Below are 17,425 nucleotides of genomic sequence, written 5' to 3' on the forward strand. Positions count from 1 at the left end.
TTACCTAAAAATGCATAACCTTATTATTAATTATACTAACACTTTAAGGACTAACACTTTTGTGGAGGATATTTTTTTACTCTTTAATCTCTCATTCAAAATTCTTTAATGCAAAGTAATTAACAAACATGTTAAAATAACATTGTGTGTGTGTGTGTATGTATGTGTTTAATTTATGTGTATTGAGTCTCTCACTTAACATAAACCTTATGGTCTTTTGGCTTTGCTCATTAGCCACATATATATATATATATATATGTTTAACGAGGGATATTTTTTCCTTTCAAATACTGGGATTCATCCTTGCCCAGTTTGTAACTAAGATGTTGGTATCCAATTTAGATACTAATTGAGGTGGAGTATGTTTATTTTAAATGTCAACTTGAAACAACCTAGAGTCATATTTACCTGCATGCATCTAGGAATTAGCCCTTCCCAACTTTCCAATACTTTTATATCTACTTGTTGGAGACGCATATTGTGAAAGGCATGGGCCACAGCATAAACAGCATTATATATGTTGTAACGCTCATCATTCATGGCCATGTCAAAACTGTGCCACGGTAATAATTCCAATATAGTATTAGATAAGCAATGATTCAGTGTTTTGCATTCACATACAGACACTGAACAGTTAAAATAGGTCCATCCCAATCTCACCAGAGAAACAGCTTCTGGGTAAGCAGAAAAGTTTGTTTTCTGAATAAAATGCTTAAAAGTAGAAATCTCCTGATAATGGTGTGACAAAGACAAAGTTCCATGGAAAGAGTCAATGGTGAAGTCTCTTGACCTTGAGATGACATCCCATTGTGAGGTAGTGATCCACAATCTCCATATGCCTAACATTTCCCATCTTCTAAAGCTCACTTCTAGAGTAGAGTTCACATTACCATAAATGATGACAACATTTGCTGATGATGTCATTATTTGAAAATAATAAGTCTCAGCCCTTTCTATGTATAACTGCATGTTTGCTGGGATCATATTCACAAAAGCTAAACAAATTTCGTTTGTCTTCACTTCTTCTTTCATATCTGAGAGAAACTGAACACCCTGGTCATCATCTAAGATAACCAGTCCCACCCATTTCCAGAGGAAATGAATCATCAAGGATACCATGGCAAGAACGAGGCTAGTGTCCTTTGGTGCGATCTGATATAAATGAGGAAACAGATCACGGTCACTCAGACTATCATGAAATGGTCCATATGTAACCTAAATAAAACAGAATACCAGAAGTAACATGAGAAATGACACTGGCAAGAAGTTAACTTTAAGATCTGAAATTTAAAAGCCTCATTTGCAAATAGGAGAAAGGACTATTTGTTTACCACATTGAAATAATATTTTCCTTCCAGTAAGTTGGAAAACTACTGACCTTTCTCCATAGTCTATAAAATTCTTATTTCTAAATTTAGCATTTTTCTTTCAAATTTAAAGCATTAATATTACATGAGAAGAGTTTTCTTTTTCATTTTATTTACATTTTAAATGATAGACAGATACCAGGAACCAAAGTCAAATTGGGATCAGATAAAGCATTGAATTAGTCTCTTAACTGCTAAAGAAGTAGAAGCAGTCATAAAAAGTCTCCAAAACAAAAACAAAGACAAAAAAACCAGGCCTAGTTGGTTAAGGCAAAGATGGGTTTTTCTCTTCTTTGTAAACCATTATGGTTATGCAAATCTGCAAAGACACTATCTCAGGATTCTTGAAATATCTACAATCAGCATCTCCTGAGCTCTGAATGCTTCTGGACTGAGCTCAAACCAGAGAGACACGAAGCAGCACACAGCACACCAACCCACAGCTGTATCAGCCTCCTAAGCGGTAGGCTCTAACCAGACACCCAGAGATGAGGCATAGCCACTATTCCACCCCTGCAGGGAACCAAGCCTAGCAGCCAGAGTTCCATCTTCCTTCCAGTCCAAACCTGTAGCAGCAATGGTCAGGGGGCAGCATATCATGCCATACTCTATACCTCTGGCTATCTCCCAAGACTCTGGTTCTAACATGGCACACAGCATTCACAGATCATCACACCACTTCCCAGTCCACAGCCCTTCCTGGCTCTAAGGAAGTCTGCTCAAACCCAAAACATACAGCCCCACCTGCCTGGAAGGAGTACTGTTTCAATGTAGGACACTCATGCTAACACCAGAGACAACTAGATGGTGAAAAGCAAGTCAAGAATATAATCAACAGAAGCTGAAGCAATATGGTAACATCAGAACCCATCTCTCCTACTCCAGCAAGCCTTAGATATCAAAACACAAATGAAAAGAAAGACAGTAGCCTTAGCTACCATCTCATGAATGTGATAGAAGCCTTAAAGAGGAGAAAATAATTCACATTAAAAACAAAATCGAACATATAGAAGCCATTAAAGAGCAAACAAATACATCTCTCAAAGAAATGCAGGAACATGTAAACAGGTAAAGGGGATTAATAAAACAGCCTAAGACCTAAAATTGGAAATGGAAGCAATAAAAAAAGACAAATGGGGGAGCCCTGAAGATGTAAAAACTAAGAAAAAGAGCAAGAACTACAGACCTAAGCATTACCAACAGAATACAAGAGAAGAAAGGGAGAATCTCTTATAGTATAGAAGATACCATAGAAGAAATTGATACATTGCTCAAAGAAACTGCCAAGTGTAAATTTCTTCTAATTCAAAACATCCAGAAAATTTGGGACACAATGGAAAGACTAAACCCTAAGAATAGTAAGAATAGAAGAGAGTGAAAACTTCCAGGGCAAAGGGCCAGAAAACATCTTTGACAAAATCATTAAGGAAACCTTCCCTAACCTAAAGAGATAGTCACATACATTTTTTTAAAAAAGCCAACAGAACACCAGATAGTTGGACAAGAAAAGAAAATTCTCATGCCACATATAAGTCAAAATACTAAATATAATGAAAAAATAAAGAATATTAAAAGCTATAAGAGAAAAAGGCTAAGGAACATATAAAAGCAGATCTGTCAGAATTGCACCACACTTCTAAACAGAGACTCTAAAATGCAAAAGATCCTAAACAGATATACAGACTATAAGAGAACACAATTTCCAGACCAGGCTATGATACTCCCTCAAACTCTCAATCACTATAGATGGGAAAAAACTATATATTCCATGAAAAAACAAAATTTAAACAATATCTTTCTATGAATCCAGCCCTACAGAGAATATAAGAATGAAAATTCAAAAAAAAAGGGGAGGGTAACTACACCCAAGAAAACACAAGAATTGCATCATCTCATAACAAAAACAATAGAAGAGAATCACACACACACACACACACACACACACACACACAAAATACCACATCAAACAACAACAAAAATGACAGGAACTAACAATCATTGATCATTAATATCTCTCAACATCAATAAACTCAATTCCACAATTAAAAAGCAACAAAAACTAACAGACTGAATACGTGAACAGGATCCATCATTCTGCTGCATACAAAAAACACACAGCTCAGCAACAAAGATAGACACTACCTCAGAGTAGTGGAAAGTGCTGGAAAAAGGTTTTCCAAGAAAATGTATCTGGTGCAGAAAGAGACAGGAGAAAGGTCCAGTGGACCAGGGGAAGGAATGGAAATCTTTAGCTGCTTTGGAGGATCTCTAGGAAATCCCAGAGACCTGGGATAGGGAAGGCTACCAGAAGTCAATGTGGCTGACCTTAGCTGAGATGTCTAACAGGAGAGGCATGGAATCTGTAGAGGGCAACTCCTTTAGCCATGCAAGACCCCCCAGTGGAAGGATAAGGACACCAACCCACTCACTAAACTTTCAAACTAAAATTTATCCTATCTAAAAGAAATGCAGGGATGGAACAGAGGCTGAGGGAAAGACCAATCAATAAACAGCCCAGCTTGAAACCCATCCCACGGGCAAGCATTAATCCCAGACATTATAAATTATGATTTTTTATGCTTGCAGACAATAATCTAGCATAGCTATCCTCTGAGTTGTTGTACCTAACAGTGGATGGAAACAAGCATTTACCCACAGCCAAATATTAGACAGAAGATAGGGACACACATGGAAGTGTTGGGGGATGCACTGAAGGCCCAGTACAAGATGGAAAGTTTGCAGGAAGACCAAAAGGGTCTACAAATCTAAATCCCTGGCAGTTCTCAGAATCTGAGCCACCAACCAAAAACCTACACTGCTTGGAATGAGGCCCACCACCATATATATATGTGTGTGTGTGTGTGTGTGTGTGTGTGTGTGTGTGTGTGTGTATGTATGTATGTATGTATGTATGTACATAAAACAGAAAGGCAGCTCAGTAGTCTTGGATCCTCTATCTGGCCTCAGTGGGAGAGGAAGCACCTAATCTGACAGAGACTTGATATGCCAGGGTGGGGAGATACCCAAGGGGTTCCCACCCTCTCAGAGAAGGGATGGCAAAGGACTCAGTGAAGGATCAGCATTTGTGATGTAAACAAATAAATAAAATATCAACAATTAAAGAATGAAGGAAGGAAGAATAAGAAAGAAACAAAGAAAGAACATGTGTTTTAAACTCTACCCATTACACTTAACATCACCTGTGGAATTTTGAAGAGCTGCAGGAGTGTTCCCACTCGGGCAGAAACTGTCCATGTTGGTCCTGTAAGTGCTACATCACAGAAACTATACTCACAGATATAATTAGGATTCATCTCACCAGACTTTGAGAGCATGTTTAGGTTATTGAGATTTGTTGATGTAATGTCACACTGGTCTCCAAGAAAGGTAAATCCCAAGGTAGAGTTAGGTAAAAGATTAGGGTTCTTGTTGATCTCTTCTATGGCAAAAAGCATTACCAGAACATATGGGTATGTGTTCACTGGCAAACTGAAAACAAGACACAGTAATTACTGATGTGGCTCCAAACATAATAATCTTCAAATCGAATACAATGAGTGTTATGTACTAATGATATTTATCCCCTAATTTTCCGTGTTGACAGAATCTCCTTTAAGGGTAAATTAATATACAGTATGCTTCTAGGAACTAATAGTTGATAAACGGGAACCATTCAGAACTGTTTCATTGTGAAAGTTCATAATAACTTTTCCCCTCCTAGTCACACAGGAATGTTGTCAACTGACCTAATTCCATTCATGAATCAGAAGTATCCTATTAACATACAGTTAATTGCCTCATGTCTTCATTAGAGAAATAACAAAAATGAGAGTATTTTTATTACTGCTTCTATATCAATTCTTGTTATAAGTGTTTAAATAAATTATATCATCTTAGTTCAACACTTGAATGTCATATAAATCAAGAGATTCATTATTTTTCACAATCTGTAATCTGTTGTACAGCATATTTTTAGATGTTTGTGTTGTTTTCTATATTTCATTAGTCTTTGCTTTAAAGGGTAGCTCTTGCTCTTACATTCTCCCTTTTCATTCTTGCTTTCATATTATTGATTGATTGTTTTCTTTTTATTTCACTTAATTTTAATGGTTAATCAAAATGGTGAATTTTTATGGTTGATATTTTTTTTATTAACTTGAGTATTTCTTATATACATTTCGAGTGTTATTCCCTTTCCCGGTTTCCGGGCAAACATCCCCCTCCCCCCTCCCCTTCCTTATGGGTGTTCCCCTCCCAACCCTCCTCCCATTGCCGCCCTCCCCCCATAGACTAGTTCACTGGGGGTTCAGTCTTAGCAGGACCCAGGGCTTCCCCTTCCACTGGTGCTCTTACTAGGATATTCATTGCTACCTATGGGGTCAGAGTCCAGTGGTTGATATTTTCAAAGAACTTTCTCTTTATTATTTTGATTGCTGTTAAATTCTTTAAGTTCTATCCATTCATTTATTTTCTGAGCTTAAGTACAATATTCTGTCTACTACTTTGTGATCAAAATAAGAGTATGAGAACGACCTTTGCTCCTGGCAAAGTAAAGCTTTTTGGGCCTCAAATTACTCCATAAAGGTTAGTATGTTGAATGAATAATTTGTGAATAATTTTGTGAAAACAGTTTCTCTGTTAGCCATAGGTATATTTTTAAGCCATGTGCACATCTTAAGTTTAATTTTTAAAAGATTCATGGGGGCATTTACACTGCTGTGTGTGAAGAAAAAAAAAACTGGAAACCAGGGAAAAAGAATAGGGGTGGGCGAGAAGGGAACATGATCTTGTATTGGGAGGGAGGAAAAGGACTGAAGCCCTGAGAAGCAACAGAAAGGATAGAAACAGGCAACTTTGAGAGGAAGGAGATTGCGAAGACACTCTAGAATGTACCATAGACCTGTAAAGTGAGAGACTCTCAGAACTCAAAGTGGGGGATACCCTAGATGAAAGACCCTACAGTAGGGAGACAGAACTAATTGAATCCACCTCTGGCAGAAAGACATGGAACCAAGTGAGGGATTGATTTGTTATCCCACAGCCAAAGCTCTGACACATGATTATTCCTGTCTGAAAGAAATGCAGGTATGGAAATGGAGAAGAGCCTGAGGAAAGGAAGGTCCAGCAAGAGGCCCAAAGTAGGATGCAGCTCAAAAGGAGGCCTCAAGATCTGACACCATTACTGAAGCTATGGGGCATTCACAAAAATGGACTACCCTGACTGCTCTCCAAAAGACCCAACAAGCAGCTTAAAGAATCAGATGCAGATACGTGTACCCAACCCATGAACAGAAGCTGCTGAAACCTCTGGCTAAATTAGGCAAAAGTTCGAGGAAGCTAAGGAAGAGGGCAACTCTGTAGAAGGACCAGCAGTCTCAATTAACCTGGACCCCTGGTATCTCTAATACACTGGATTATGAAACCGGCAGCATGCACCAGGTAAGATGACGCCTCCAATACATATACAGCAGAGGACTCCCGGATCAGTCAGAGAAGATGCATCTAATCCTCAAGAGAATGGAGACCCCAGGAAGTTTAGAGGTCTGATGGGCTGGGTGAGGTGAGGAAATCATTGTGGAGAGGGAGAAAGTGTGGGGGTGGAGGAGGAGAAGATAGGTGGACCAGAAAGGGAATAAAATCTTGAGTGTATAAATAAATAAATAAATAAATAAATAAATAAATAAATAAATAAATAAATAAATTTAAATGATTTTTTAAAAAAACCTGGAAGCCAGAAACTGGAAATGATCCAGGTGTCCCTCAAATGAAAAAAGGATAAAGAAAATGTGGTTCATTTACACAAAGTAATACTACTTAGCTATTAAAAACAAGGGTATAATGAAATTTGCACAGAAGCAAATGGGTAGAACTAGAAAATATCACCCTGAATGATGTAACCCAGACCCAAAAAGACATTTATGGTATGTACTCACTTATAAGTGGACACTACCACACTTGCTCTTGTAGTAGATCTTGAAGTCAAAAATGATGATGCCTCTACAAGTTCATTTATTGTTGAAAACTGTTTTCACCATCCTAGGTTATTGTTATTTCAGATAAATTTGAAAATTGAATTTTCTATCTCTGTGAAGAATTGGGTTGGAACTTTGATGGGATTGCATTAAATCTATATATTGGTTTTAGTAAGAGGGTCATTTTTATTATGTAAATTCTGTTGATCCATGAGCATGGATCCATGATCCATGATCTTCTGAGGTCTTCTTCAAATTCTTTTTTCAGAAACCTGCAATTCTTTTAATATAGATCTTTCACTTGTTTCATTACACATTTTATACAAATAATATTTTACATTATTTGTGATTATTGTAAAGGGCATTGTCTCCCTAATTTCCTTCTTAACCAATTTATCCTTCGTGTAGAGAAAGACTACTGATTTTTTAATGCAGAAAAAGACCAATAGATCAATAGAATAGAATTGAGGACCCAGAAATAAACCTACACACCTATAGATACTTGATCTTTGACAAAGAAGCCAAAACCATCCATTGGGAAGAAAAGACATTTTCAACAAATGATGCTGGTTCAATGAGTGATCAGCATGTAGAAGAATGCAAATTGATCCATTTTATCCTCTTGTACAAAGCTCAAATCCAAGTGGATCAAGGACCTCAACATAAAACCAGATATACTGAATCTAATAAAAGAGAAAATAGGGGAAATCCTCAAACATATTGGCACAGGGGGGAATTTCCTGAACAGAACACTAATGGCTCAGGCTCTAAGATCCAAAATTGGCAAATGAGACTTCATAAAATACAAAAGCTTCTGTAAGGCAAAGGACACAGTAAGGCAAAACAGCAACCTGTAGATTAGGAAAAGATCTTTAACAATCCTGAATCCAATAAAAGGTTAATATCATTCAGATGCTCCCACTCCTTCTTAAAGGGGGGGAAATATACATAGGAGGGAATATGGAAGCAAAGTTTAGAGCAGCAACTCAAGAAATTACCATTTAGAGCCTAACACACATGTGGCCCGTATATATACAGCCACCAAAACAAGATAAGATTGATGAAGCTAAAAAACATTGCATGCAGAAAAGGACTGGAAATATATCTCTCCTGAGAAACACATCCAGAGCATGTCCAAAACAGAGATCAATGCTAGCAGCAAACCACCAAACTGAGAGTAGGACCCCCTTGGAAGGAATTAGAGGAAGTATTGAAAGAGTTGAAGGAGCTTGCAAACCCATAAAAACAACAATACCAACCAACCAGAGCTTCCAGGGACTAAACCACTACCGAAAGACTATACATGGACTGACCCAGGGCTCCAACTGCATATGTAGCAGAGAATAGCATTGCTGGGGCACCAGTGGACCCCCAGTGCAGGGGATAATGGGGAAGGGTAATAAAGGGGATGTACAGGGGGAATACTCATATGCGGGAGGGGGAGGGAAGGGAATGGGGGCTTATGGACAGGAAACCAGGAAGGGGAATAACCTTTGAAATATAAGTAGAGAAATATATAATAAAAAGTTTTTAAAAATGGTGAATATCCAAAATATGCAAAGAACTCAAAAAGTTAGACTACAGAGAACAAGCATCCTTATTAAAAATGGGGTACAGAGCTAAACAAAGAATTCTCAACTGAGGAATCTTGAATGGCTGAGAGGCACCTAAATAAATGTACAACATCCTAAATAATCAGAGAAATACAACTCAAAACGACCCTGAGATTCCACCTCACACCCATCAGAATGGCTAAGATCAAAAACTCAGGTAACAGCAGATGCTGGCAAGATGTGGAGAAAGAGGAACACTCCTCCATTCCTAGTGGGATTGCATTCTGGTACAACCACTTTGAAAATCAGTCTGGAGGTTCCTCAGAAAATAGGAAATAGTTCTACCTGAAGACACAGCTATAACAGAGCGTATACCTATAAAATGTTCCAAAATGTAACAAGGACACATGCTCCACTATGTTAATAACATCCTTAATTATTATTGCCAGAACCTGGATACAACAGATCTCCCTCAACAGAACAATGAAATCAGAAAATGTGGTACATTTACACAATGGAATACTATTCAACTATAAACAATGAGGACATTATGAGTTTTGCAGGCAAATTAAAGAACTAGAAAAGATCATCCTTGACCAAAAGGATGTGCATGTTATGTGCTCACTGATAAGTGACTATTAGCCAAAAAGTTCAGAATACCCATGGTATAACCCACAGAAACCAAGAAGTTTAACAAGAAGAAAGACCCAAGGGAGGACACTTTATTCCCACATAGACAGGGGAAGCAAATAATCATTTAAGTCAGATGGAGGGAAAGACCTGGATGGGAGAGGGAAGAAGGAGAGGGAAAAGGAGAAAAATCAGGTCTGAGGGTAGAGGAAGAAGAGTAGAGAAGCCCAGAGGGCCGGGAAAATGAATGGAAATTTGCAGCTCCTCAGGGAAATGAAAATGTTACACAGCAGCAAATCTCAGAGGCTGAGATTAGATTGTACAGAGTCTAGAATCTTCCAAGACCAGCCCTAGGTTAGCAGAGGCATTAAACCTCTGAGACAACAATTATAACAGGAGATGAAAAAATACTTTTACAAAATTTAAGTTGACATTTTTGAAACAGAATGCCTACCAGTTATAGTTTTTACCTGATTCAAAGGAATATTTAAAATAAATGTGTCCTGTATCCATACAGAAAGGAATTAAGATTGAATATATAAACAGAAACATGGAAATTATAAAAGCTGTTCTATGTCTGTTTCCAAAGCTATAACCACAAATAAAAAGTATTCAATGTAAATATATACATTTTAATTGTCATTCCCCATCATTTAAATGATGTTTAATTTGTTTGAAAAGTCATTGCCCACGAAATTTTTCAGTTCTACCTCACCACAATTTCCCTTTGCCTCTCTATTTCTTCATAGGGTAATTTATTAGCTGACCAAGACATCTTAAAACTGCTGTTTCTCTGTATATATTGTATTTACTGCCCATGGTACATTTAGAGAGGAACAGAAAATGTCTTTCAAAAGAATAAGTTATACCATTGTACCTTTAGTAAACAGATATTACCCCACAGAATATGCATATTTAACAAAATTATCCACCTTTGTGCATGGAGAACAGGACTTAAATACATAAAGGGTAGATACTTCCGACTAAGTATAAGAAATATTTGTATGAGCCACCAGAATCAAAATGTACACACTGCAAAATGTACAAAATTTGCATGTACAATATGTAAGTCACCAAGAGAAGAAATGTATTATATGTATTAAATGTATTATAATCAAGAGAATTAATAACATGAAAGTATTTTAAAATAATACAGTAAAAATATTCAGTAGTGAAAAGATAACACAACTTATAACATTCAATTTTACTCTAAAATGTTGGCACCTACCCATAGTAACATCTCTGATATAAGATAATTGAAAGAGCTATCATTTCTTTCACTGACATCTTCTGTTTTATCAGAACTACAAGTATTTCACTAGAATCTATTACCTCTATAATATTTGAATTTTCAAAGGTAGACTATGCAACAAAACCTGACACAGAGCATTCTTCAAATGAGTGGTTGTGATATTGCAGGCTAGGGAAAATTAAATGAAAACAAAAACCACAAAAATATCAGTGTACAGTCCTCTCATAACTATAGTAAATTTCATCTCAAAAAGCCAAAGACCATAGATAGCAGGATGTCCTGGGATGCAAATAGTCTGAAAGAATACATAATATGTATGAATTCACCTATCCAAAGGAAGAAAACAAGTATAAATTGGCTGTTTTCTCAGGATTGGTATATTTCATATTTATGTTAGGCAGTTGAAGGAACATTCTAATGCTAAACTAATTCCAGTGGTTTGAATTGTATTTCTATGTGAGATAACTGTGTCCCAAGCATACAATGGCAACTCTTGAGAAAGGGAGGAATCTATGATAAGAAAAATAGGGAGTGCTATCTCTCATACATCCCATCTTTATAAATCAAAGTCTATAAGAAAGAAAGATAAAATAAACTGATCCACTTCTAGAAGGCAAAAAAGAAAAACTAAATTTCAAGTGTTTCCTAAATTGCTTTGAGTGGGAAAAGAGGAGAGTCACTTAATGCCTGTCTTCCCAGTTATATTTCAGTAACAGAAACATGAACACACAACGGAAGCACTCACGGAAAATCCAGCAGCACCCTGAAGTGATCTTCCACTAGATGAGAAGGTATTGTGAAAAGGATGAAACCACAGTCCTTCCTCATGTTGCTCTCAAGATTTGCATTTTGATTTATTCTCCAAAAACAACTGGCTTCTGGAAAACTGCACAAGATGAAAGAAAGTCTCAGCAGCAGGAAGAACACAATCAAAGTGTACGCCTTTTCCATGTCTGCCATTCAGTAAGCCTGAGCAGAGGTTACATGGGCAATCCCATGGAAACACTCTGATCATTTAGTCATGGACACGTGTGTGCCTGGTTTTTATTACCATTGCTGACTAGAGAGGCAACTCAAATTGGTCATGAATCCTTGTCATTCAATCTGACCACAAACTCCCCGAGCTACTTTCTTCTGACTCTGTCCAACTGTCCTTAGAGGAATGCAAACAATTGGCCCAAGGGCTTTACATTTGAAGTAAATATGAACCATAAGATGGAAAATATGTTTTTAAGATCGTCCATCCTTGCCTTAGGGTAGTTATTTCATTAATGTTCATGGCATCGATGTTCTGGGGATAGTTAGTCTCAGGCCTGTGTCAGAAAGCCAATTGAAATCTCATATGTGAATTTCATCATGGGATCCAAAGTAAGAAATGAGATTAATGAGGTTAAAAAAATCATGCATACACATTCCACACAGACCCTATGCAAATTATGATGTCATCATCCATTATATGCAGAGGTAGTCTCACATACTGACTTTTCAGCAATCAAAAAAGTATTCTGTAGGGATATATTATTTCACAGTAGTCACACTTATGGATTCAACCAAAAATTAATGCCATTTTGTAATACAGATAACCAATCATAAATGAAATTCAGAAGTTAATCTAATCCTTGGTCTACTAACTTCTAGTTTGTGCATCAATGTCTATGCAGACACTAAACTTCATTCATATATGACTTCTAAAATGTCACATACATTTCTGCTTGTTCCCTTCTAAGGATAAAGATCTTGTAATGGAACACGTATCACTCTGAACCCACTATCCAACTTGGCCTGGGAAGCAGGTAGGCTAAATTTACATCTTCATTACTTCCTGACTTTCTCCAAATTCACCCCCAGTCTTACACCCAGATTGTAGCAAACCACATACTCTTTACCAGCTACCCATCTGCAATGTGTTACACATATCTTTCCTTTCCAACTTCCGTCCCCTCATGGCCAACTCTTGTAGCTAGGAAGGACTCCCAGAGGAGGGAGAAGACCATCAATCCACACAAATATCTTCAACCCAAACTTTGTGGTGTCTTCAAGATATGCAGTGATAAAGATAAAGCAGAGACAGAGGGAACAGCCAACCAATGACTGACTCAACTTAAGACCGATCATATATGCCAACCTCTGACACTAATGATATTTTGCTATGCTTTTGGACAGGAACATAGTATAACTGTCTCCTGAGAGGCTTCATCCAGCAGTGGATGGGGACAGATGCAAAGACCCACAGCCAAATTCCAGATGGAACTCAATGAAACTTGTGGAAAAGTTGAGGATAGAATTCAGCAAGCCAGAGTGGTCAAGGACACCAGAAGAAAACCTACATGGTCAACTAACCTGTGCTCGCAAGGCAGAAGGGGCCAGAAGGTTCAGGCTTCCTTGAGGCAGGGTAAGTATAGGAGTCATAAGTGGAGGGAGGAACTGGGCTTGACAAGCCTCCATTGCCAAGATCTGTAGCTATGGTGACAGTGTGGGAACAAATCTTACACACATATTTACACCGGTCACAATTTATAAACATGCTAAATTAAACATCCCTTGATGAAAAACTACAGAAACAAGTAGGCTGTGCTGAGTCCAAGTGAGGCTTGCAAACTGGGTCTAAGTATCCCAGTAAGAAGGCCCCTCCCAATTCTCCTGAAGGCCTAAGAGAACCGAGGGAAAAAAAAACAGCCATATAGTAAGGGTTAAGATTCACAGTGTCTAGAGAGAAGGAGCAATTCTACATAGTCCTCAAGTGGCAGTGATAGCAGAGCCCTGTTTGGGTTCCAAACAACCCATGACCAACTCCAGGGTGAGAAGACTGAGAAGCTAAAAGAACTGCCAATACATCTGTCCTTGCTGAGTGGTGACAGAGGAATGGTACCAGTGCATCTGAGCACATAGGGAGGCAGCAGCAGCACTAGTGGCAGCTGGGTAGGTGAAAGTACTATGTGAAATGGGTGGAGTCAGCTCTGCAGTGTAGAAAGTGTAAGGGAGCCAGGCCTCTGGGGACACAGGAATAAGAGACCCTCCATCAGGTCATAAGGGATCTGATGTCCCTATTAGTTTGATCTTGACCATCTTAGTGTTGGCCTTGGCAAACTCTAGGCTCAGGGTCTGTGGGTTCCTCTACCCAAGGTGGGCAGGAATGTGGTATGTCCTGTGGCCCTGAGGGTGGTGAGTCTCTGTGGGAAGCTGGGCTGCTGCTGTGTCAGGTTAAGTAGAAAAGAAAGGGGTCACATTAAGTTTGGCCAATGTGGGAATCAGCAGAAGTGGGTAGGCATTGCCAGTGAACTTATTGCCTCAGATTTTTCACTAAGACTTGCTAGTGAGCCCGAGACAGATGTGGGTTTTTTCCACACACTTTTTACTAAAGGGCTGGTGTACTAACATGGAATATAGGACTGCATATCTTGTATCTCAAGTTATCTGCACCCAGTGTGGATACTACCAAGAGTAAGAGAACAGGATTCGGCACAGTGTATTCCTGGATCATGGTCTGGCCTAGCATGGAGGAACCATGCGGTTAAGCTGTACAGACTGATGGCTGCAGATCTTTGGTAGGCTGCCAGAGACAGAGGAGAAGCAAGGGTTCTCAGTACAGAAGGGGACGTTCACCCCCATGACCACAGTGATGTCTTTGGGAGTAGACAAAGAAGCAAAAGGACTATGCTTGAGAATTTCAAAAGTGTGGCATGGGCACAGACATAGCCATGATGTGCCAGAACTGACAGCATAGAGGGAGGCACAATGTAACTAGTTAGGGCTGATGCATAAAAAAAAAATCACCAGGTCTAGACAGACCCCTTGAAGCAAGAGTGAAAAGTGAAAGAGAAGGACAAGTTCCCAGCTAGGATGTAAAAACACACTGACACAACTCTCAGGGATCATTTTGGGATTCATGCGAAATCCATCCAAGTCAAAGCATCCAGTGGTGAAAAACACTGGCCCAGGGTCTTAGAGACTAACAGGTCAGTAATGGTGCAGAGACAGGAAGAAACTGACCACTGGTTTATCAGCTTACTGTTTAATAAACACACACACACACACACACACACACACACACACACACATACAGACGCACACACATGCACAATGAAAATTATGTTTGCAAAGAAATAATGTTAAAAGCAGTAAGGGGAAAAGTTCAAGAAACATATAAAGGCAGATCTATCAAAGTTATACAAGATTTCTCAATACAAACTCTAAAAGCCAGATTCTGGGCAGATGTCATACAGACCCTAGCAGAGTACGAATGTCAGCCTGGGCTACTATATCCAGCAAAACTCTCAATTAACATAGATGGAGAAACCAAAATATTCCATGACACAAAAATGTACACAAAATATTTACACAAATCCAGTCCTACAAAAGACAATGTATGGAGAACTCCAACACAAAGAGGGAAACTACACCCTAAAAAATGCAAGAAAGTAATCTTGCAACGAACTCAAAGAAAGATAGCCACACAAGCATAATTCCATCTCTAAGAACAAAAATAACAGGAAACAGCTATCACTATTTCTTAATATCTATTAACCTCAATGCGCACAATTCCCCAATAAAAAGACATGGATTAACAGACTGGAGAAGTAAACAGGACCCAGCATGTTGCTGCATACAGGAAATGCACATCAGTGAAAAAGACAGACAATACCTAAGAGTAAAAGACTGGAACAAAACGTTCCAAGCAAATGGTCCCTGAAACAAGCTTCAGTAGCCATTCTAATATCAAATAAAATTGATATTCAGCCAAAAGTTATCAAAAAAAGTAAGGGAGGACACTTCATACTCATCAAAGAAAAAAATCTACCAAGATGAACTCTCAATTCTGAATATCTATGCTCCAAGTAAAAGGGTACCCACATTCATAAAACTAACTTTACTAAACCTCACAGCATACCTTGCACCACACACAATAATAGTAGGAGATTTAATTGCAAGATTCATATAAATGAGCAGACAATGGAAACAAAAACTAAAAAGAGACACGGAGGAATTGACTGAAGTTTTGAATCAAATGTACTTTACAAATACATATAGAACATTCCATCCAAAAAGAATAGTATACAACTTCTTCTCAGCAGCTCATGGTACCTTCTCAAAAACTGACCATATAATTGGTCACAAAAGAGGACTCAAAAGATACTAGGAAATTGAAATAATCTCATGGATCCTATCAGATCACCATGAACTAAGGCTAATCTTCAATGATGAAAAAGCAACAGAAAGTCCACTCAAACATGAAAACCAAACAAGCCTCTACTCAATAATAATTTGATCAAAGAAGAAGTAAAAAAAGAAATTAAAGATCTTTTAGAATTTAATGAAAATGTAGGCACCTCATTTGCAAATGTATGGAATACAATGAAAGGAGTTTGAAGAGGAAAACTCATATCTCTGACTCCTGCAAAAAAATTGGAGAGAGCATACACTAACAAGTTGAGTGCATACCTGAAAACTAAAAACAAAACAAGCAAATTCATCCAAGAGGAGTAGAAGGCAGGAAATGATCACTCAGAGCTGAAATCAACCAAGTAGAAACAAAAAGAACTATACAAAGAATCAACAAAACCAGGAGCTGGTTCTTTGAGAAAATCAACAGTATAGAAAAACCCTTAGCCAGACTAACCAGAGGGCACAGATACAGTATAAAAATTAACAAAATCTGAAGGAAAAGGAAAAACATAACAACAGAAACTGAGAAAATTCAAAAATGAGTCAGATCCTACCACAAAACATTATACTTAACAAACCTGAAAATCTGGAGGAAATGGACAATTTTCTAGTCATATACCAGGTACCAAAGTTAAATTAGGATCAGATCAACCACTCAAACAGTCCCATAACTCCTAAAGAATAGAAGCAGTTATTAAAAGTCTTTCAACCAAACAAACCCCAGGACCACAAGTGTTTAGTACAGAATTCTATCAGGCTTTCATAGATTTATATCCAATACAGTCCCAATTATTTCACAAAATAGAAACAAAAAGATCACTAACCAATTCCTTCTATGAAACCACAACTATGCTTATACCTAAACCACACAAAGACCAAACAAAGAAAGAGAACCTATGACCAATCTCCCTTATGAACATCAACACAAAAATCCTCAATATTATTCTTTCAAGCGAATCCAAGAACACATCAAAATGATCATCCATCATGATCAAGTGGGCTTCATCCCAGGGATGCCGGGTTGGTTCAATATATGGAAATACATGAACGTTCAATATAATTCACTATGTAAACAAAGTCAAAAAAACAAAAACAAAATCCACATGATTATTTCATTAGATGCTGAGAAAGCATTTGATGAAATTCAACACCGCTTCATGTTAAGTCTTGGAAGATCAGGAATTCAAGGCCCATACTTAAACTCAGTAAAAACCATATACAGCAAACCAGTAGCTAACATCAAACTAAATGGAGAGAAACTTGAAGCAGTCACACTAAAATCAGGGACTAGACAAGGCTGCATGCTCTATCCCTACTTATTCAATATAAAACTCAAAGTCCTAGGCAGAGAAATCAGACAACAAAAATAGGTCAAAGGGACAAATTGGAAAGAAAGAAGTCAAAATTTCACTATTTGCAGATGATATGATAGTATAGTTAAGTGACCCCAAAAGCTCCAAAGGAGAAGTACTAAGCCTCATAAACAAC

At 37.9% G+C, this 17,425-nt stretch overlaps 1 protein-coding gene across 1 annotated transcript; it reads right to left on the bottom strand.

Moving 5' to 3' along the window:
* Positions 1-280: 280 nt before the first annotated feature.
* LOC148004530 (vomeronasal type-2 receptor 116-like) lies at positions 281-11,602 on the bottom strand. The gene is made up of 3 exons (XM_087559342.1): positions 11,520-11,602; positions 4,568-4,856; positions 281-1,215 (listed from the first exon to the last, which is right to left on the bottom strand). The coding sequence occupies exons 1-3, from the start codon at positions 11,600-11,602 to the stop codon at positions 346-348; spliced, it is 1,242 nt and encodes a 413-aa protein (XP_087415468.1). The 3' UTR covers positions 281-345.
* Positions 11,603-17,425: the final 5,823 nt, after the last annotated feature.

The sequence above is a fragment of the Rattus norvegicus genome, chromosome 7 (genome assembly GCF_021556685.1).
Source record: "Rattus norvegicus strain SHRSP/BbbUtx chromosome 7, alternate assembly SHRSP_T2T, whole genome shotgun sequence".
Classification (NCBI taxonomy): Eukaryota; Metazoa; Chordata; class Mammalia; order Rodentia; family Muridae; genus Rattus; species Rattus norvegicus.